Source organism: Ochotona curzoniae, unplaced genomic scaffold, assembly GCF_017591425.1.
Source record: "Ochotona curzoniae isolate NIBS_2020 unplaced genomic scaffold, NIBS_Ocur_1.0 contig_4105, whole genome shotgun sequence".
Lineage (NCBI taxonomy): Eukaryota > Metazoa > Chordata > Mammalia > Lagomorpha > Ochotonidae > Ochotona > Ochotona curzoniae.
Genome location: NW_024466129.1, coordinates 8,982,891 through 9,005,113, shown reverse-complemented (window position 1 = coordinate 9,005,113; position 22,223 = coordinate 8,982,891). Strand labels below are relative to the sequence as shown.

General features: G+C 48.6%; 1 protein-coding gene across 1 annotated transcript in view; it reads right to left on the bottom strand.

Moving 5' to 3' along the window:
• Window positions 1–22,223, bottom strand: part of PTPRN2 (protein tyrosine phosphatase receptor type N2) — a 914,532-nt gene that overhangs the window by 5,721 nt on the left and 886,588 nt on the right. Inside the window, exons 20-22 of the mRNA XM_040984210.1 lie at window positions 20,015–20,068; window positions 17,874–17,938; window positions 1,671–1,744 (exon numbers count right to left, since the gene is read on the bottom strand). Of these exons, the coding sequence (XP_040840144.1) occupies window positions 1,671–1,744; window positions 17,874–17,938; window positions 20,015–20,068 (193 nt within the window). The remainder of the gene's footprint in view (window positions 1–1,670; window positions 1,745–17,873; window positions 17,939–20,014; window positions 20,069–22,223) is intronic.

The window sequence follows — 22,223 nt, the reverse complement described above, 5'->3', positions numbered from 1 at the left end:
AGGTGCAGTGTAGCGAGCACGCGTGCACGCCTTCTTTTTGGGCAGTGTGTCTTGTTTTTAACCCTGTGCTGCTGTCAGCCTCCAGGGTGCTAAATTTTCCACTGCCTTCCCAGGTGCATTAGTAGGGAACTGGATCAGAAGTGGAGCAGCCAAAACTTAAACCAGGACCTTGATATGGGATGCTAGCATTGCAAGTGAAGGTTTAGTTTCTGTTCCTTATGGCTGATCGCGGAGTTATCATTTTGCCACCTACAAACTGGAATAGAACCGAACCCATGTCATAAGACACCTGGGTGCAGGCAGCCCTTGGGAACACCCTGTTGGACCTCAGTGCTCTCTCTGCTGTAAGGGGCTCCTCTTGGCAAAAGGAGGAGCCCTCCTTCCTGCAGGTCTGTGCTAACCTCTAGCCGCAAAGCCAAAGCTAGAGTGGACCCTGACTCCTCAAGTGGTTGCCTCCAGGTCGGCTCAGAAGCGTTTTGTAATTCAATCAAGGACAGAGAGCTATTTTGGCCTCAGCGCGTGGCGCTGACTACAGCCATGAAGAGCGAGCCGTAGGCTCCATGAAGGGGCTTGAGGAGACCCCTGGGAAGCAGCCCCAGAGGCAGCCACGAGGCTCCTGCTTCTGGGGAAGCCAGCAGTGTGGTGCTTGGGTTTTGGGTGAGATCTGTGTCCACCAGCACCAACACTTACTCTTAGATGGTCTCATGTGGTCTTTTGACAACTGGATCAATGGAAGGGCTTGGCAAACTGCCTGCACCTCACAGAGACTGGGGAAGTTGGGCATCTTCCTGGGCAGCCCAGAATTACCCACACAGAGGACCAAGGGTGCTCTGGCCAGCTTGACTTCACAGGTTGCCCTGTCCTGTCTTGCACATTTTTATGACTTCAAACCCACTTGCCTATAAGTAAAGTACTTCAACCAGGGCATCCTTGAATAATTTCACCTCTTTTGTGTGGGATAGACATTAATGGTGCCCACAGTGTCAGCAAGGCACTGAAAAGAGAAGAATCTATATTTTCGGACTTAAGTGCTTTTTATGGATCACATTTGTTACAGCTGGTGATGTTTCTGGAATGTGGAGGACCTGGGATATTCTTTTAATTTCATTTCTAGCTCTGGCTAACCCGAGGCCAGGCAGGAATCTCTTGCTTTTATCCCTGCTGCTGTACTGCAGACCTTTTCAATCAATAGCAGCGCTTAGCGGTGCTCAGGGACCCTGTTCACCAGTCTGTACTGTGGTGTGTGGCTGGGGCTGTGATGCACAGAAGGCTATGGCTGGAAAGAGTGTGCAATGAGCCTACAGTGCTGCCTCCAAGGGACTTGGGGCTCATGGTTGACAGACTTTGTCTAAAATTCAGCATGCGTCACATGACCCTCACACTCCCCTCTCAGATCTGCTGAGTGGCAATTTCCAATTAATGAAGTTTCAACGACTTGGGGCTTGACCACATCTGCCCATATCGGAGGAATTACCTGCTACCATCTCGGGAAGCGCCCGGAAGTGCCTCTCCCTGGCAGGACTGGACGGAGGGCGCTCCATCCCAGAGGAGCCACTAGCGCCTGGCTTATGTTAAATCAGGCCTCATCCCCTTGTCTCGCCTTTCAGGAGGACAGCTGCACAGAGAGACCTTCAATAGACTTCAGGTCCCCAAGGGTTGACTGACAGTACCTTTGTCTGGACCATGCCTGGTCTCTGGTCCCTCAAGTGCTCCAGGGTTGCCGCGATATCAATCTCCTTAGCACCTGCAACAAACCACAAATTGGGCTGAGTTCAGAGCACAAGATAATCCACGCCGCGTCTGTCAATCTTCCACTATCGGGGTTCCCTTTGGGCGAAGAGGCCAATTGAAAATTATTACGCTCATCCCTCGGCAGCCGCGGCAGGCAGCTGCAATTTCAGTGTTCATATAGAAAAATAAGGCAAGGGCGACTTTCATTAGCATTAATTCAAGAGAGCTGGGCAGAAAAATGGTTATAAGATGCCCATATAGATACCTGCCAACAACAAGCCAGGGCCATTAGAGCCTGAAGTGTTATTAGTCTTTTTTTTTTAAGGTGGCATTTTCAGGAAAGCCTTAAATCACAAGAATTGGTACACAAGCTTTGATTTTGGCTGCATGGAGTTATTCTTTATTTGGGAAAATGAAAGCTTAGGTTAACCTTTTATAACTTAATATCAACTTTTAAAGGTAGAGTTCCCTGTCATGGAAAATCGAGTGTTCGGGGACCCGCACTGCGGTATAGTTTGTAAAGACTCCACCTGCAGTGCCAGCATCCCAAATGTGTGCCAGTTCAAGTGTCAGCTGCTCCACTTCCTATCTGGCTCCCTTTGAATTCATCTGGGAAGCAGTGGAGGATGGCCCGAGCGCTTGACCCCCTGCACCCACGTGGGGAGAAGCTCTCGGTTCTTGGCTTTGGATTGGCCCAGCTTTGGTTTTTGAGGCCATAAGGGGAGTAAATCAGCAAATGCTTCCATCACATGTTCTCTCTCTGTAACTCTTTCAAATAAACACGTCATAAACAAAGAAAACCAAGTGTTCTGAGTATTGGATAAAGGTGAAGATGCTCCTGACACTCACAGAGAGCTCCACCCTCTTTGGGAGCAGAACCCATCTTACTGCCATCGATGCTGGATACCCACAGAGTTCGACCTCATCATAAGTTCAACGAACGCATACTCTCACTTTTCCATTGTGTTGGGTTACTTAAGACACAGGCAACGAGCAAGACAGGATCCCAACATCCTGATCTGGGAGTACTGGGTGGGGAGGGGAGGGAGATAGGGCACATCCACCATTACAGTCACTTGCTTGAGAGAGGCAGAGTGCTAGAAACTCTTCAGGCAAGGCACACCCACACAGGTGCCAGGCACCTGATGGGTAAAATGTGGTGAAGAGGGAACTGGCACACTTCCATGGGTAATGAGGACCTCGATACACTGTCTAGGCCAGTGTTTGCCCCAGCTCTCACACAAAGCAGGTGTCTATGCTGGTCATAGCTTTGGGCCCAGGATGTCCCTGGGCAGCAGAACAAGTTACAGACAACTCTAGAAAAGAGATGCAGACCCCATGGACATTGGGGGGAATTCCTGGTCTTCTCGGCATGAGCTATAAAGTGCACTTCACATTCCTTAACAACCCAAGCAAGAGAGGAAATCTGAGCATTGCCAAGGCTTTATCTCTGAACCCTATGGATTCTATAGCTTTCCTGGGTGGCAACTGGGACTGTGCATGTGTGTTTGCATGTGTGTGTGTGCAGGTATGTGTGTGGCAGCCAATGACTAGCACTGCATTTGGAAGATGGTTCCAACCTGAAATGAGGAGCAAGAGGGGGCCTGTAGGTCACCAGAAAGACAAGAGGCCTGAGTATGGAGGAGGTGGCAGCAGCTGGAATGAAGAGTTGGGGTGGGTGGGGGGCCCTGGTCAGAAATACATTAGAAACACATGCTGTGTTTGCATAAAGGTGAAGCAAAGCAGAAAGAATCTGGGACTCAAGCTGCCATGCAGCAGGTGGGCGAGAGGCAGAGGTCTGAGCAGGTCTATGCTATACACGCCCCTGGCTGTGTGACCCGTGCACAGCCTCAGCCTGCTGGGTCTCCTCTCTCTGTCTGAAACACAGGTAAAGAAAGCTCCTGCATCTTGTAAGGTGACCAGGATGGTGCCTGGCAGAAATGGGGGCAGGTGACAGTGTCAGAGTGAGATTGGAAGTTTCCCCATTTCCAACATTAGACAACGGATAGCATTTTGTTGGGTGCAGCCAGGCTTCTGCACGGCAGCCTTGCTAGGTGGGATAAGAAATCTGCCTTTTGGGACAGTGGATGGCCTCAGGGAACTCAGCAGCCAGAAAGCTGCCTGAATGACTCATTCATGTGAAGGACAGGGGTCAAGTTCACGGGTTTTCCTAATTGTCATGCTTCGGGGGTTGAAAGGTTTCAAAAGTTGACAAGGCCACAATCAATACAGTCTTATTTTAAAGGGAATCTATGAATTTAAAACAATGTGGAACAAACAGATGAGTGAGTTAAGTGGGTGGATCAGAAAGAGAGAAAGCCCACAAACCCGGGTGTTAGAGCCACAGCCCCAGGAACTCCACCCCCACTCAGCAGCATCCCTGGGTGGATGCCACCCGAGGAATCCATCTCCTGTGTGCACACAGTCACATCCACAGTGAATGCCCACAGAGCAGAGTCACAGGAACCACTATGCCAAGAAACTGGCTTGCCTCCAAACAAGTTGCCTTGAGAACATTGCAGCCAGTGTCAGTTGAGCCTCCTCAGATGGAGCAGTGAACAGCACGTCCAGATGCACATGGAGGATATGGCAGTCCACTAGAGCCTGCAGAGGACACCTGGTACCATAACAGAGGACGGAGGACAGAACAAATTGATCAACTACCCCAGCCAAGAGCTGGCAGTGAACACCTGGGCAAATGGTGACTCTAAGGTGGACTATGTCAGCCAGTGGAGTCTGGACAGATTTCATTGTGATTGGAGTGGCAAGATCGGCAGCAATACAGAACTACTGAATTATCAAAACCACTTGAGCAGGACCCTGGGAGCATACCCCACATCGGAGACCTGGGATGGGTGGGAGGCTGGGTGGGGCTTCTCCCCTTATCTCCCCTTCCCCCAGATATAGGAAGGAAAAAAGAGAATGTGAAAACAATGGTCTCACTCACTTTCCTAAAGCCCTTAACCCTTCATACCCTAATCAAATATGTGAAAACTATCAAAAATAAAATTTATACAATAAAAAGAGAACATTATAGCCAGGAGAGACATGTTCATTTTAAAATCCTCAACATGAAGCTTTACTGTCATTGGAAGTGCCCAGGCTTCTCCTCTAGGTGCTGTGACCGCATCTTCTGGCAGGCCCTGCACCTGCTAGACACACTGCCTACACAGCTTCTGCTGTGACAAGTACTACCAGTGGCTGCAGTTCTCGCCACTTGTGTGTGTCAAGTAAGCATCCCAAAGTGGGGCAAAGTCTGAAGCTGATGATGGGGTACAGACCAAGCACACTCAAAGCAAGGTGGCACGGCCACTCAGCACTCATAATGCTTGGTTGGCTCTGAAGACATTGTGAGACTTCTCTGTTTGCTGTGAGATTTGAAAGCACCTGTAGGACAGTGTTTGGCTCAGCAGTTGACCTGCTGGCTTGGTTGCCTTCCTCCTACATCCAAGTGCCTGGATTCAAGAGCTGGCTCTGCTTCCAATCTAGCTTCCAGCTGCCCATGTGGAGATTCCGATTGAGTTCCTGGTCCTGGTGGGCCTGGCCCAGCCCTTGTGTGAGTATTTGGGGAGTGAACCAGCGGACACAAGCCCTGTGTCTCTCTCTTCCATTCAAATAGATAAATGGATAGCTAGATAAAAAAGCAACTTCAGTTAAGTAGCCTCTCACAAGTTTGCAGTAAATTTTGAAGAGTATTTCCACATACAACGAAACCACTCTGCCAGCTGTCCCTCTGCCCTCTCATGAGGGTCAAGGTCATTCTGGTGAACTGCTGATAGCATTAACAACCATTTATAACCTGCAGAAATGGACATGTTGACCATAACACAGGGGTCTCCTTGCTTTTCACAAACATCTTGATGACTGCTATGACCAAGTGGTAGAGTGAGTTAAGTTGCTGTCTGCAATGCTGCCAACCAGCATGGGTGTGCATTTCAGTCCTAGCTGTCCCACTTCCAATCCAGCTCCCAGGCTAATGCACCTGAGAAGCCATCAGAGATGGCCCAAGTGCCTGGACCTTTGCACTTACTTGGGAGACCCAGATGGAGCTTCTGGCTACTGTGTGTGGTCTGGTCTAGTCCTGGTAGTTGTAACCATTTGGGGAGTGAAACAATAAATGGAACATCTCTCTCTATTTTTTCCCCTCTGGGTAATTCTGATTTTCAAAAAAAAATCAACATTGAAGGAAAAAAAAAAAAAAAGAAGAAGTGATGCTGGACAGTGGAGGGAGGGGAATCAGCCTGGAGAGAGAAACTACAAATAAAGCAAGTGGCTGGGCAGGCTGGAGTTGAGGGAGGGCCTCCTGTCCGTGGGGCTGAGCACACTGCTGGTGTCTTAATCCTGTTCTTTTGAGCCTGGGAACAGGAGCCTAACACAGCATGACTTCAGAGCACAGGTCTTCACTAACTACAAATGCACCTGTTGGCCTCAGAGAAAGTTTTTTGGAACAAAGATGGACTATGTAGGAATGCCGTGCTGCAGAGCTGCATGAGACTGAATGGGGGTGTGGGCTCCAGCGCCAAGGTCTGGGTGATGGTGCTGCCCTCTCCTGTGTGGACTGAGGGTGGAGATCACAAACACCTCCTCCTCCCTGGCTCTGAGAGGCCTGGGAAGGCTCCAAAGAGATGGCACCTGATTATGTATGTCAACATTTACAAAATACAAGGGATTCTCCAAAGTTCATGGATTAGGGGAAAAAATACCTGGGTTTCAAAAAAAATTTTTTTTTTTTTTTGCAAACACACAAAAAAACCCTATCCTTGAATCCCATCTTCTATGACATTTTTGAAGTCACCTCATCTACTCATTGTGTAATGCGTTCCCTAAGAGTCCAGCCTAAACTCTGTTGTGATGAGGATCGTCTCATACAGACTATTCCAGGCAGGCTTTGGGTACAAGAGCAACCAATCAGCTTCTGCCCAGTGATCTAAAGTTCAAGGGGGACAAAGTCTGATACAGCAGACAAAAGGATCCCGTTCTGCCCAAAATGCCATATTGAGGGGCTGGCACCATGGCTCAACAGACTAATCCTCCACTGTCAAGTGCTGGCATCCTGTATGTCCCAGCTGCTTCACTTCCCACCCAACTCTGTGCATAAGGCCTGGGAAAGATGGCTGAAGGCCTGGGGACCCTGCATTATGTGGGGAGCTTGAAAGAAACTCCTGGCTCCCGGCTTCAGATTAGTTCAGCTCTGGCCATTGCATCCATTTGGAGAATGAACCAGTGAATGGAAGATCTTTCTCTGTCTCTCTTTCTTTATATAAATGTGCCTTTTCAATAAAAATAAATAAATCCTGTTTTTAAAAAATGCAGTATTAGGTATGTCTCTAATCATACCCAGAATCATACTATTAGTATCATTACTTTTTTTCAGGCTGCTAGGGTGGTTCCTTTTCCCATCAGACAATTTTCTCTTCCTGAACTTTCATCAGTCACTTAATTCTGAGGGGCTGCCTGTGTGAGGAGTGTCTGGTGGGCACCTGGGAGGCTGCCAGGGCAGGAAGAAGAGGCTGCTATAGGTGGGCACTAGCCCTGTGGGTGACCGGATCCCAGAGCTCTGATCCACGCCTGCGGGAAGATTCAGCCAACACTGTCTCTTCGTTGCATCATGACATGGCAAACGTTTGCAGATGAGTTACTCGGGAGGGAAAAGTGGGGGGCGGGAGAGGAAAGCCTTCTTAGGGGATCCCCACCTGGGACATTTAAAATAGGAAACCATACAAGGAAAATCCCTCAGAAGCACATTTAGCCTGATACTGAACAAGGAAACAAAATTAATGTTTGAAAACCTGTACAGTGCTAAAATTAGCTACGTAATGGACTCATGGAGTAAAATCAGTGGTCTGGTGCAGATGGCTAATGGCTTCTTGTGTGTGAAGACTAAGGATAACGAGTTATTTGAAGTCTTTGCAGAGAAAGAGAAGGTTTAATAGAGTTCCCATGAGCTATCTTTCCTCAGTGCAAGGTGGACACGGGGTAAGGCTGGCCCATGGCAGGTGCTGCTGGCCTCTGCCTGTGGCACAAGCTGCCCCTGCCCACGCTCTCTATGCTTGCAAGAGGGATCTGGTGGTGGTGGTGGTGGGGGTGTGTGTGTGGGGGGCACACATACTTCCTTTCTCACTTTATACAAGGCTCTGCTGATTGCACAAGGATTTACCTAAAGCCTGCCCCACATGACAAGCTCCCTCTAGTGCATTTAACATAGATTTCTCTCTTGAAATTCCATTTTGCAGGCAACAGGGAGGTGTAGTTAACTAATGTTAAGTTCCAGGTGAACAGCCCCATGGGGTGTGATGCTCCAGTTGGAAAGCATGCAGAGAGTTGATAAATTCTAATACACAAGGAAGAGAAACATCAGAGAAATGTGGGGTGTCCACTCAAGTCACCCTTCCTGGAGACAGGCAGGACACTTGTATCCCATATTGGCGGGTGTGGGGTTGAGTTCCTGCCCTGCCTCTGGTTCCAGGTTCCTGCTAAACATCCTGGGAGATAGCATGTGATGGCTCAGGCATGTGGGCTGCTGCCACTCCTGGGGGAGACCCGGATGGAGTGTCAGCCTCCCTGCTCTGGCCTGGCCAGGCCTTGGCAGTTATGGGCCATCTGGGGAGTGGACTAGAGGATGAGCAATCTGTCTTCCTCTTGCTCTGCATTTCAAGTAAATAGAACCCAATGAACAAAGCTGAGAACAAATAAAGTCAGACATGGTGTTGGTTATTGGAGTTGAATATGCAAGCTTATACAGAAAGCAGGTGCAGGCTGCGTGTGAGGCCAGCGCCATAGTGCCAGAGTCCTCCCCTAGGTGTGCAGATTTCCTTTCCCTGTGGATACTAGAAGACCCGGTGAGCATGCTGCAAACACACCAGATCCTGCACGCTCCGCTGGCATCCCAAATGGCCACTGGGGTGCCGTTGAGTGCACTGCTCGATAAACATTAATCGCTCTCTCTATTGCTTTCTAATTCACTCAGGGTTCATTGGCTTAGAAGTTTACATATTGGTTAAATACATTTGGAAGACAACAGAGCTTTTTCAGCTTCAGATCCAAAGGCTTAGCCATGAAACAATAAACATTAAGGGAACATTAGTATGTAAGTATTAAAACTATTTTTTACACTGAAAGAATCCATTTCAAGTTGAGGGAATCCAAGCAAATAAGACACTGGTGTCTCTTTACAAGGTCCGCTTTGATTTCTCTTGTAATCTGGCTATTGGCTGGGCAAATCACGTGATGTGACTAATGTCATTAGGCCACCATCCTTCTAGGTAAACAAGAGGGAGCTGGGCCCACCATTTGCTGCGGGGCCAGCATCAGAGTCTCCTGACAGCTGCCTGGCGCCTTGTCTTCCAACAGCAGACTCCAGAAATAATAACCTCGTAAGTACAGAGACTTTATTTTTTTTAAGCACAGGAAGTTTTACAAGCTGCAGGAATACATGCACTCTTTTCTCATGAAAGTAAGAAAGAAAATGTGTAATAAAGTACAAGTGAGACCAGCCCTTCTTTTGCCATGATATTCTCTATTCTACTTTCTGGGAAGAGCAGGGAAAATATTCCTTCCTAATTGAAGAAAGAAATAAAGGGGAGTGAGTAGTCTAATCCCCAGCTCCTGTGTCCCAACAGGACAGCTCTGCCCACAGCCCCTCCATGTGGGAGCCCTTCTCACTGAGCTCTGAGTTCCCTGTTTTAACTCTGAGCTCACAGTCTGGGAGGGCTGAGCCAGGGAAGGCCGCCCAACCTTGCAGCCCTCGGCCTGTGCAGAGGCAATCCTAGCCCTGAGTTGGGTGAATGCGGTGTAAGTGGAGTCTTGGAATACTCTGCATAGCAAACCTGGGCTGTGGTGGCTGAGGCCGGAATGTTCGGGGGCCCACGTGTCAGGTGTGTCTCTGTGCCCATGTACATATGCATGTATATGCCCATTCACTTGCACACATGTTTGCACCCACATATGACATCTCCATACTTGCAGGGGGAAGGCAGGGACACAGAGGGATACAACAGCAGCTGACGGCCACCCCAAACCTTATGTAAGAGACAAACTGCTTCAGATAACCTGCAAGATCCTGAAGTGTCCCTTGTCTAGAGCTCAGGATATTGGCGTTTCTTGAGAGTGCCCCCTGCTAACCAGAAGGTCACCTCTGTGTGTCATTAGCCCTTTTCTTCCTGCAGCCTGGTGTGGACCACCCGGATGACAGGCTGGTCAAGATAACCTTTCCATCAGTTCACTGCCTCTGAATCTTGGGTTTATCCACGCTCTTGTGGCATAGAAATCACATACACACAGATTTTCTGACAGACCAACAGTTCATATCACACACTCACAAATGACACACATGTATGCTCAGCACCCATGCCCCGTGTCCTATATCACACCCATGCTCACCCACAACACTTGGTCACATGCTCACACACACACACACTGCACAATGCCTGTCGAACATACGCCCATACACACATATGACTGTTGCACACATTACACACACTCTGCGTATCTACATAACACCCATCCCCCACATCCACAAAAATGTCACACACCCACTATACACAAGCCTTCATACACACAGTCCCTATGCCTTGCTTTCCTACACACACCCACTACACACATGCACACTTTGTACACGCACAAACACATTCCTTGGTCCACATTTATTCTGGATGAGATTAACTGAAGCCTTGAGAAAATTATAAGCAGGAGGATTCCTGGTTGACCTTTACAAACTCTGATCTCGTTATGGTGTATTTCAGTAAGAGGAAGGACACAACTTCTGTCAGGTTCACTTGAAAATCAAATTTCTCAGCTCCAAGAAAACTATGGCTATTTCCCCCCACTTCTGAACACATGCCAAATCCTTTGTCTGCAGGTATTAAGATACTCCAATCAGTACAAAGACAACAAGCTAAAGAGACTAAGGGACTGTGTAAATGTGCAGGAACCTTCCAGTCCTCTTTTGTAACAAATACCAAGAACAGGAACTGCAATGCCTGGGAAATGTTTATCAACACCTACAACTCCCGGTCACAGCCCCACCTAGAACACCATCAGTAAACATGGGGGAGATCTTGTTGCCAAAACCATTGGGGAGAGACCACAGGTAAGCAGTTCACATAGGATGCAGAAAAGAGGACAAAACCATGAAAACCATGGCTGTGAATTGGCAGGTTTATCACAGAGCCCAGCTCCTAGCACTTCTGACACTGAGCACTCAATTTCCAACAAGGCTCAGACCCAAAATCCATGACTCAAGAGGACGCAAGCATGCCGTGGCCAGGGTGGCTGTCTTGGCTCTTCCTTCCCCACTCCATCTTCTGGTGTGGTCTTTTCCCCTCCTGCCGGTCGCTGGGTCTGAGCAAACAGATGGCTGCTTCAGAAGGTCTGTCCACTCAACCCCTGAGTGGCTGAGTTCCTATGATTTCCCTGATCCCATGGGTGCCTAGGGAGCTAAACAGGAGAGCAGCAGAGAGAGGGCTGCTGTGAACACAGCCGGTTGGGTCACTGGACATATCTGGTTCCCATATAAGGCAGTAGCTTCCCCAAGGGTGTGTGCATGTGGCATAAGCCAGCAAGTGAGGCCTGGCAGGGGCACAGGTCAGCCAGCCACTGGTGTTCAAGGTCTGCCTGTAGACACATCAGGCTTGGGATGAGCAAGAGCAAAGTCAAAATGGGCCAGCCGGCAGCCTGCTGCGGCTTGGAGAAGGCATGCCCTGAACTGTGGTTGGGTGGGACCACCCAGCCCAAGGGTGTCTCCTTGTGTCCTGTTGTGTCTTTGTGTCCCCGGGAGGTGCAGGCTCATGGCATGGGGGTGGGGTGGGGTGCAGGGCAGAGCAGGGAGCTAAACAGTTGGATAGCATCAGCCGTGGTCACAGGCCACGTTCTACCCTAACGAGCTCCTGCCATTCACGTGGAACCACTTGCTTCACTGGATGGAAGCCACGCAGGGAAGAGGGGTTGTGACAGAGATCTGGAGGGTAGACACCAGGGAGGTTGCGCTTTTGCTGTCTCCCAGGAACTTTAGTGGCTCTGTGATTGCCTCACTCCAGGAACCTGCTTGTGGGAGACGGCCCCTGGATCTCTGCCTGCTTGGCCCATGTGGAAGGTTATAGGCAGGTGACACACTGTGTCCCCAGAGGAGCCCCTGACCGAGACTTCAGCCTGGCCTGATCACTGGCCATATAGGCGAGGGTGGCGGGTTGCATCCCAGTCTCTCTTCTCTGTCCTTGGACAAGCTGTGCTGGGATTTCTTTGATAAGCAACTGTGAGAAATCAGGGGTGCCCCATGTTACCTGCCAGCCTACCTGGTATACGTGACCCACAGTCAACCATGAGTGCTGTACACAACCTATGCCATGATTGGAGAATCTTCGGAGACAGATGTGCTTTCTAGCCAATTACAGTGCCGCTGCTGGGTGGGAGGGTGGGGAGATGCCCTTCTGTCTTTCCCTTTCTTAATCTCTGTGCGTGCATTACAATAAACGGACATACTGGATCAGACTGTCTCCAGTGGTTTTTGCTGCAGCTGCACCCCATCGCCTCACCCCCCCTCAGTGTTCATGGGGGCCTGCTGGTCAGGAAACCCCCAAGACTTGTTTTTCCCCAGATTCTACCACCTGGCTTCTCACAGCACAGGCTGTCAGCAGCCACGTGGCCTGGGCTGTGACCCAGCTCCCAAGTTTCATGGGATGGCTTCCAACACGGAACCATGATACCCCATGTGCACATGCACGAATGCACCAGTTGCTTCCCCAGGTCCCCCGGAATAGCTCAGCAACAAAGCAAAGCAAAACAAAACAAATCAGACTGAAAATGAACAAATTCTGAACAGGTGCCTGACTGATTGCAATTTCAGCTGACAGAAGCGTCAGGAGCTCCTCCCACCCCCACCCAACCCCACCTTCCCTCCTTTTTCCAGGTGCTTCTCTCCATCTTCATGACTATGGCCAGACCACGTGTCCAAACCAGTGTCACCCCTGGAGGGCAAGCATGGGTACAACCCTGCACGTGCACATCACTTGGTCTCCATGGTGGAAGTGGTACCTCCCACTGTGGACTCTCCAGTGGGTCTGGTAGGGTCCTAACCTCCATCTCTCTTACATTCCAGCAGCCGTCTACCTGCTGCTGGGCCAGGCCTTCTGACACTGCTTTCTGCCTTCCCCAAAGACTCCAGGCTGCCCACCTGGAGACATCAAGTCCTGGAGTCTGTCTTCAAGCCCTCCACATCTGGCTCCCAGCTGCCTCCTCCACCTGCATTTTGCAGTACGGCTTCCAACAAAACAATCCCGATAGATGTCCCTTTAGTTTTATCTAAACCCACTCACTGAGCTCTGTCTGTGACGGCAAACAACGCCAAGCAGTCCTGTCTGCTTGCTTGCCAAGGGTCCTAGACTTAAGTCCAGGGCTGAGGGACGGTCTCAGATCTTTGTGTCTAGAATGCCCCACGGGTTGTGGTGTAGGCATGGAATCGGAAGCAAGAGTTAGAGCCAGAGGACCAGGGCAGGGGCTGCAGCAACAGGTTGCAGAAGAATGCTGGTGGCTGGGCTGGGATACCAAGAGCAGGCAAGCAAGAACGGGTACAGTGAGACGAGCCCTATGAGTGGCCATGAGGACTCAGACAATGAAATGCTCTCAATCTGCCACACCCAACACATGGCAGTGCTGCTGGAAATATGGCTGGTCCAAGTGACTGTTAAATTTTACTTGATATTAATTAATTTAGGCAACGTGATGTAGCCATTGTATTGGACAGGGCATCTCTGGAGGGAGGCAGGTTTTAAAAACTTCAGCGAGTCTGATAAAGACTGGAAATGCTGCTCACCATCACAGCTGGCAGGGAGATGGAGGTCAGAACCACCACGGGACACCACTTCACACCCATGGGGACGAGTGTTTTCAGAAACAGCAACAAGGAAAAATAACAGGAATGGAAAAACTGGACACTGTCCACTCTGTGGATGGGATTGTGGGGGAGCGTGGAGAGGAACTGTCCTCAGACAGTTCCTTGTAGAATTACCACCTGATCTAGCATTTCCGCTCCAAGGCATCCATCTAAAGGAACTGAAGGCTGGGATTCTGACAGCCACCTGTATACTTCTGTCTACGGCAGCACGAGTCACAGAAGCCAAAAGCTGGAGAGCACATTCATTTCCATCAACAGGGGAAACCAAATGTGGTCTGTGCATACAGGGGCATATTATCCATTCATCAAAAAGGAGAAATTTGGACGCTGCTGCCACAGGGAGGAAACTTACTCTACAGGGACAAACAGGCACGCCCCACCTCATGAGGTCCCAGAAGTACTCACACATGGAAGCAGAGAGGCCTAAAAAAATGCCTCCTCATGTTAGGTAGCTGTAAAACAAATCAGACTGCTGAGCAAGGGGCCTAGATGGACTCCAGCCATCCACACGCCTTGGCACCACTGGACAATCAGTCAGTGTTCATCTGGCCGACTGTCAGCACCCTGGGTAACCAGGGCCAGAGATTCAGTTGGGAAAATGAGATTTCCTGTCTTGCCTCCGACAAACAAAAGATACGGGCATCTCCAAAACAGTCTTGAGCATGAGAAGATGGGATACCTAAGCATCTTGTGACCTTGCAGAATCCCTCCTGGGGTCCTGTCAGATGCTGTCACCATGACAACTTGGCCATGAACATAGAGGCCACTTCTCAGCACTGGGGAGTCTAGGCTGGGGTTGGGGACCCAGCGGAGGTCCAACTCACTGGATCTTTGAGATTTGCTCTTCACTGGTGCTCTTCAGTGCTTTGAAAAAACAGAAAGTGACAGGGGCTGGTGTTGTGGGCTAGCACCTAAGGCATCCCATAGGGGCAGTGGTTTGCCACTGGGCTGCTCCACTTCTGTTCCAGCTCCTTGCTAATGCACCTGGGAAGGCAGTGGCCCAGGTATCTGGGTCCCTGAACCCAAATGAGAGACCTGGAAGAAGCTCCAGGCTGCTGGCTTCCATCTGGCCCAACTCCTGCTATTGCATTTGGTGAGTAAACCAGTTGGTGGAAGATCTCTCTCCTATTTTCTCTGTTACTCTGCCTTTCAAATAAGAGTGAATACATCTAAAAAGTATGATGAATAGTAAAATAACCCTAGGTAAAGAGAAGTCCGTGGAAAAAATAAAATAAAAAAAAAACTGTAAAAAGAAAGAATGGAAGAAAAGAAACATTGTTTTTTGCTAAGTATGAGTCAAACCCTCCAATGATAGAATAAGGTACCTACAACCGAATTCCAACGCACCATTTCACTTGTGAGCTGCACACACACACACGCCACTGTGTGCACAACCGGTTTCCCAGACTGATGCCCCTTTGGCAAGGAGTGAGCTTATTTCCCTGGATTTCACACCGAATCATTGTCTGTTTGTTACTAAACTAGACAGTGGAGAAAGAACTGAAATTATTCCAAGTGTATTCTCCCAGCCCTTGCACCAGGTCCCAGGGCCTTAATCCCTGAAAGACTGCTGAACGCTGCTGCGGCTGAGGCCCTGTGCGCAGGTTGGAGCGCTCAGACCCGGGAGTGCCGGCATGGCGCAGCCAAGCTTTGGAGAGGCATTCTTCAGGGCGTGAGCAATTCATTCCTTTTAAGAAAGGGAAATGGGAAGAAAGCCTTCATGTCTAGAGCTTGGGGCCTTTGATCATTTGATGAGCGCTGGATCTGCAACGTAGGCCTCCGGCTTCTCAGGCCAGACAAAGAAGGTCCCGGCCGCATGGGACAAAACCCTGGCGGGCCTCTTGGGGTGGCGGCCTGGGAAAGGCCCACCTCAGCCGGCGGAGGGGCCTCCTGCCCTTTGATCTCGGCTCAGACCAAGGGTCCCGGGCCGCGGGTCAGAGGATTTCACATCCCACACGCTCCCCACCTCCCTGAGGGAGAGGAACAGGTCAAGAACAGAAAGAGGGGGTGACCAATCTCAGAAAAAGTCCGAGCCTTGCCCCCTTCGGCCAGTTCCACATGGCTGGGCGCACATTGTTGCTTGCTGAGCCCACGCTCCAAATGGAATTTGACATCCTACGCTACAGTGGAGCCAGCCAATGGCCACCACGGTGCTCTCACGGTTACGTCATCTCCTTCCTCCAAGGAAGAGACCCCCAGGGGCCAGGACCTACAGTCTGAAACACCAACTCCCGCCGCCACCAAACAGCCAGGTTCTGTCCCAGGGGCTTGGTCTGGCCTTCTCTTGGCACGAGCCAAGTTTTCATCTAAAATCAACATACAAACACGGAAGTGAGAGGACCTGCGTTCTTCAGCGGGCACTCTCCCTTCCTAGCAGGCACGCATGTTTGTGTGTGTGTGAGCCGGACCCAGGGGGAGCCAGCAGATGCTTGAGGGAAGATGGGTCATTTCTGCAGTGGGCTCTGAGCTCCAGGAACTGCTGATGTGCCAAGGGAAAGGGGCATTTGATGAGAAAGAGCTGCATTCCTAGGCAAGGGAAAAATAGGAACTCTCGGGGGGTAAAAATTGTGTTTCTCTAAAAACTAACCGAAGATAGGAATGAATGCAGTCACACAGTATTCGCTGTCTGGTTTGTTTTGTGCATCCCAGCCACTAAGCTGATTTAGCACACGTAGAACAAATGTGTTGGTATAAAAGCCAATTTCATTCTCTCCCCAACAATCTGCATCTGCGATCAGAGCCTGGAGTCATGGGGTGGTGGCCACGGAGGAGGGTGCCATGTGGAGTTTGAGTTCTTGCCTCAGCACTTGGTCATCATCCCACACAGGATTTCAGATAACTGACTCAAGCCCTCTGGTGCTAGGGAAGCCATGGGCTGCTGTTTCATCTTCACTCAGCTGTACCCCGAGGCTAAGGATGTCATCTGTTTCATTGTTGACTTATTTTAGCCACGAGAAGATAGAACAAGAAAAATACCTCTTTGAGAATGACTGGCATCTGTGTGCAGTGGATGAACACTGTCTATTATCAGTATTGGTCGCACCACCAGGCAGAGAATGGAGAATGGGGTCCCCAGAAGGTAGAGGGGTCTACAGAGGGAGCTTCGGACAATTTATAGAAGAATGGGATTAAAAGATAAGTTTATTGGGGTGCAACATTTTTGAGATCTATGCATCCTTTTTCGTAATTCCCATTTTCCACCAACTTCTGGATGACTCTTCGTGTCTGTGTGTGTATCTGTGTAGGAAGAATGTTTTATATCCTCAGGAGGAAAAGAGACCACAAAAATATCACCTGCCTCAGTGTCTCCCAGCTTCCACGGGACACTTACTGGGTATTAACAGGGACAACGAAGTATCCTTTCAAGTGAATAGGAAAGGCTGGGTGACAGAAAGATGGAGAGTTCCTTCCCTGGGAACCGCGCACGCATCTGAGGGCCAGTGAGCACAGTGACCAGCAAACAGAGGCAGACAGAATACTAATTCTTCCACAAAGTCACCCGGCCAGACACATTAGAAATGACCTTGCAGGTTTGCTGTCCCTGAGCTCACCCAGGAACAGCCCAACCCCCACGCTCAGCTTTGAACAGGGGAACGGGGCCCTGGGGGTGGGGATGGGGGACTGGATACTTTGGCTGCAGCGATAAAAGCCTGGCAGCAGGGCAACCTGGAAGACGCTGGCATGTCTTGCAGGGCATACACTGCTGCTGTGCGGGATGCTTCCTGCTGCCCAAGACACCGGGTGCCATTACAGTGAGGGGAGGTCCAGGGGCTCAGGTTCTCCTCGACAGGAGGTGCAGGCCAAGGGCGCTGAGATCCATGTCCGAGAGAGGTGATAGGTGTTCCTTGGCAATCACTAGTAAAGCCTTGTGGTGTGACTTAACATCTGTATCCTGCTGTTTTCCTAACAGCCAAGGGTGATACGAACTATTTTAAGGAGATTCCGACCTGATACATCACTGAAGACTCAAAGATTGCATTTTCTTCAGCCCTGATGCTAACCCCATTCCATGCACCAAAAAGACCTTCGAGGACCTACTATGTGCCGAAAACATTCAGGCTGACCACAAAGGATGGATCTAGCAAAACAAACGTGCTTGCTGCAAATCACCTTAATATGATTCAGGAAAGGGGAGCCACAATCGGCTAATTTTTTTTTTCCCCAAGGCCTCCTGTGAATATTACACCCTGTGTTGCCATAGCAACCCCATCCTGTCTCTGAGCCACAACAAAGCAGCCAGACTTCTGAGTCTCACCTTTGGCCATCTTATTGAGAACCATGTCAATCAGGACGTAGGTGCCGCTCCTGCCTGCGCCGTCACTGTCAACAGAAGGAGAGAGAATGAAAACGCTGTCTGTCCACAGTGAACCCCCAAACACACAACAAAGCCAGTGACAATTTACTTCCTTTATGCTTAAGTGGGGCCTGGAAGACGGATTTGAAAGAGGGAGGAAGAAAGTAGGGGATTGATGGGGAGAGAGCCACCAGGGGGAGGAGCAAGGAGAACAAGAGAGCGTTAAGCCCTCCACACAGCTCCTGGGGATTAGCTATTGTACTCTGGGAGATTGGCTGCTTTCTCTACTCCCTCCCCCTCTTTGACCAGAGATGTGATAAATTTGGTAAGGGGGAAAAAAAAAGAAAAGAAAAGAAAGAAGGAAATATTGGACTGTGTCAGAGTTGGTGGCATTGATATTCAAAGTGTCTGCCAGACACTTTCTCCAAGATGACTGGATGATTCCTGGGGCAGGAGAGTGGATGCTGCCGGATCCCGTTGGCAGGTGCACTTCCAGCCCATGGTCCTGGGCTGCAGGTCTGCTCTTTGCAGAAGCGAGTCCTCCCTCTCCGATTTGGAAATACATGTCCTCCTTTAATTACATTCTTTAAAAGGTGCACTCGTTTTGTCTCTTCCTCATCCCACCAGCTATAACTGGAATGTTTACCATCTGGACTAGAGGTGTAAAAATGTTCTGAAATGTCTCAACAGCAGCCAGTGTGAAAGTTGAAAAGTCCCCTTGGGTTGTGGGGGGAGAAGCAGCCCCAGCGCCATCCTTTCTTCCTGGGAACTTGTGCCACATCCTTCCCCCTGGAGGATGCTGCCACTGAATCACACGCCTTCCAGAGAGGCTTCTTTCCACCTCACAGGCTACATGCTCACCCGTAACTGCTTTCCTGTGCGGCATCCTGGCAAAATCGACTGTTAACTTTTAAGAAAGTCAGTGTTTCCATTTCTAGACTTCAAAGGTGGTGGAACTGGCCAACCACCATGCTTTCAGCTTCTGACTTGGCTGCTGGCCTGTCGTTTCCAGAAATCACTTCCAAGTCTCTCCTTATAGGTGGATCACCTATCTCTAAGATCTGTACATTTGGCTTGATTGTGTTTCCACAAACGGCTGGAGGCAGCTGCCTTTGGAAACACACACAGCTCCTGAAGAGTGCTTTGCTATGTCATTGTGGAAGGGAGGCCTTGCTCACCAGTCAGTCCACACTGTAGGGTACCAATGACCGAGCTGAATGGTCTTGCTGCCCAGTGATTTTCTCACATCTCTCCTAGGTAGAGTTCACACACAAATACTAACTGTAGTCTGTCTTGGTCCATGTATGTGTAGGAGAGTATCTGTTTTATTTTCTAAGGGTACCAACCCATGTTTGGTTTCGTCTTCCTGTCTTACAGTCAGACACACTTACTGACTGGATGGACAGATTTGGAAACATCCCCTTTGTGCTGCAGGCAGAGAGGGGCACCCTATAAGACAGTTCGAGAAAAACGAAGGATGAGGTGTTTACTCAGAACAGTTGAGTCCAGTAGAAACAGTGTCCTTAGAAGAGTTTGTTCCAGGCGAGTCCGATTTCACTTGTGGATTTTAACCTACTTCAGGGATATATGAGTCATGAAAGGCTCAGATGCACCTGCACACTGGAAATGGCATGCCTCTGGGAATGACCTCTTCAATGGTGGCCCTAAGCATTTTTTTTTCACCTTGTCTATAAGGGTTCCAAACCTCTGCTGAATGTACTTCTTGGTTGAGACAATGCAATAAGAAAAAAAAAATGTTGTCTCAACAATTTTTGTGTGGTGGCATCATGAGGGTTTTGGTAAACAGGAGGTGACAGGACATGAAGCATACAAGCAGATTATATTACACAGCTCCCACTGGCTTGCCGGAAATTGAACATAGCAGGTGAAGCTCTTAGAGGTAAAAGGGAATGAACAGCCAGTTTTATTTAGTCAATAAATAGACAAGCATCGAAAATTAAGTTTGCATTTTTGATTTCCTTTAGAAACGCCAGTTAGATATATTCATTCAGCAATTAGGAAGCTTAACCTCAGTATTTAATTGCATAGTTTATCTCTGAAGCAGCAAAAACTTCTTAATCCATGCTAAAAGTTTTACTTGCCTGCAATGAACAATTATTGGACAAGAACGGCCCCTGTAGCACTTGTTTACTTTTCTGAAATAAAAAGAGACATACAAATTATAGTTATGGACTAAAGACTCTGTTCTCCAAATTAATTAATCAGCCAAAGCAAAATGTATGCATCACTGAAACCATTTTGCCATAGCTTACTTAGACAAACAAAACAAAATCACACACACCGTTTCTATAATTTATTTATCTTTTCAAAATGGAGTTATCAGACATAGACTTAAAGCAAGTGTCTAACTTCTTCACCAACACTTGTGTGTTTTGCAACCAGCTATGCTTAAAATCTCTTGCATCCATATTGGAATTTAATACCTGGTATTGCCTAAAAGCAGCGTCTGAGAGATCTGCTTTGGTCTGTTATTTTGTGGCAAGGATATCCAAACTACAGAGAAACCTTGATTAATTCCAAAACAAGTCTTTATCATTTTGATAAATTTGAATATGTTTGAAAGACACAGCATTGTGCAAACTTTATATCAGGAGCATAAAAATGAATAATTAGAATATATTTAAAATGTTACTAACCAATTTGTAACTCATTTCACTTTTTTTTGAAATCCAGCAAAATCTCTATATAGGTTTACAAAGGACATCAAAGTTCTCAGGAAGATAATTCCGTGCAAAGAAATTTACAGACAAGATCTCTGTTTATTGGAAGAAAAAAAAATACATGCCATGGAGGTATGTGTTCCAATTTTAGTCACTCCTACAATAAATAGGACATAAATGAGAAGTTTCAAAAGCAGCAGCACAGAAAACATGTGGTCCTTAGATCAGAAATGAGACTATGTTTCTTCCCAAAGGCTGGTCCACTTAGCACTTTCGTCATTCAAAAGTGAAAATTTAATCAATGGTCGTTTTGCTGTGAACAAGCCAAGAGGAACAGGTGCACCAGAAAGAAGGGAAAATGAACATTCTGGTGGAACTGAGTAGACACTTCAGCATCATGGAGCCCAGACAGAGGACACTCTTTTTTTTCTCCACTTCTACTGTGGAGTTCATAGAACAAGGTACTGTGACACAAGTCAGAACCCTTCGACCTGCATAGCATGATGGGAGCTTTTAAGGGGCAGGCAGAGCCTCGGTAAGATGCTCCCACCATAGGAAGGACATGTTCAAAGCTCCAAAAATGTTTAGCAAAGTTGATCTTTTGCTGCCTACTTGCCCATGAAGGGATGCAGCACCTAAACCTTGAGGACCCACTCCAAAATGAAGAAGGCTCTGGAACCTGGGCAAAGGAAGTCAGCAACCTCGTGTCACCATTTCTGTGAGAGCTCTTAAGGCAGAGGAAGCAGAAATGAACTCTTGGTAAACATAAGCATTTATATACCAGAATGTCTTCTTGTTTGTTAGAGAATAAACAGGTTGAACAGGCCCACTCCTTGCTGTTCCTATAATCTCCCACTCCCGACTCAGGTTGCAAAGGCAAAGTGAGCTTACATTAAAAGATTCAAGGTGCAGAGGGACTTTGAGGCCCACCAGTCCAGAAGGCTTGTGTGCCGTCACGTGTATATGCACGGGGACTGGCATGAGTGACGTGCGTTCCTGTGCACACACGCACGTGTGTGTATGCGTAGGGCCAAGCCGTGAAGATCTTGGAGAGTTTCACTTCTACAGGCCCTCCCAGTCACGGAATCTTGTGAACATGGAGCACCACAGCTGGTTCCCTGCCACTATTACACTTCGCACTAGACAGTTCCGTCTGTTTTTCAGGACTGACCTCAACGCCTACGTGTTTGTATGTCGGTCAGTATTTTGAAGGGACCAAGCACACACAAAAAAATGGGTTTAAAAGCAAACACAATAACCAGAGACCTCTTTTTTTTTTTTTTAAAAAAAAAAAAAACAACTGTACCGGTTTAAGAAAGAACCAATGTATGAAGTCAGTGGTACGGGAATGCCATCTCTTTGGCAAAATGTAGGAATAAGCTTTCTGGCGAAGAGATATGGCAAAATGTAAATTACAGTTCTGGCTACCTTGGCTGTCACTCGCTGCTTCACTTCGGTGATTCCTGTCTGGGTTTTACGGTATACGGCAGGCATGATTTCCTACGTGTTGGGACTGGCTGGAGGGACAGGTTGTTGGCAAGGTTTCGCTGTAATTTTGATATCCCTATCAGCCCTGCCTGCCTCACGATAAAAGTTATTGACAAACAACCACAAGCAATCCAGGAGACCT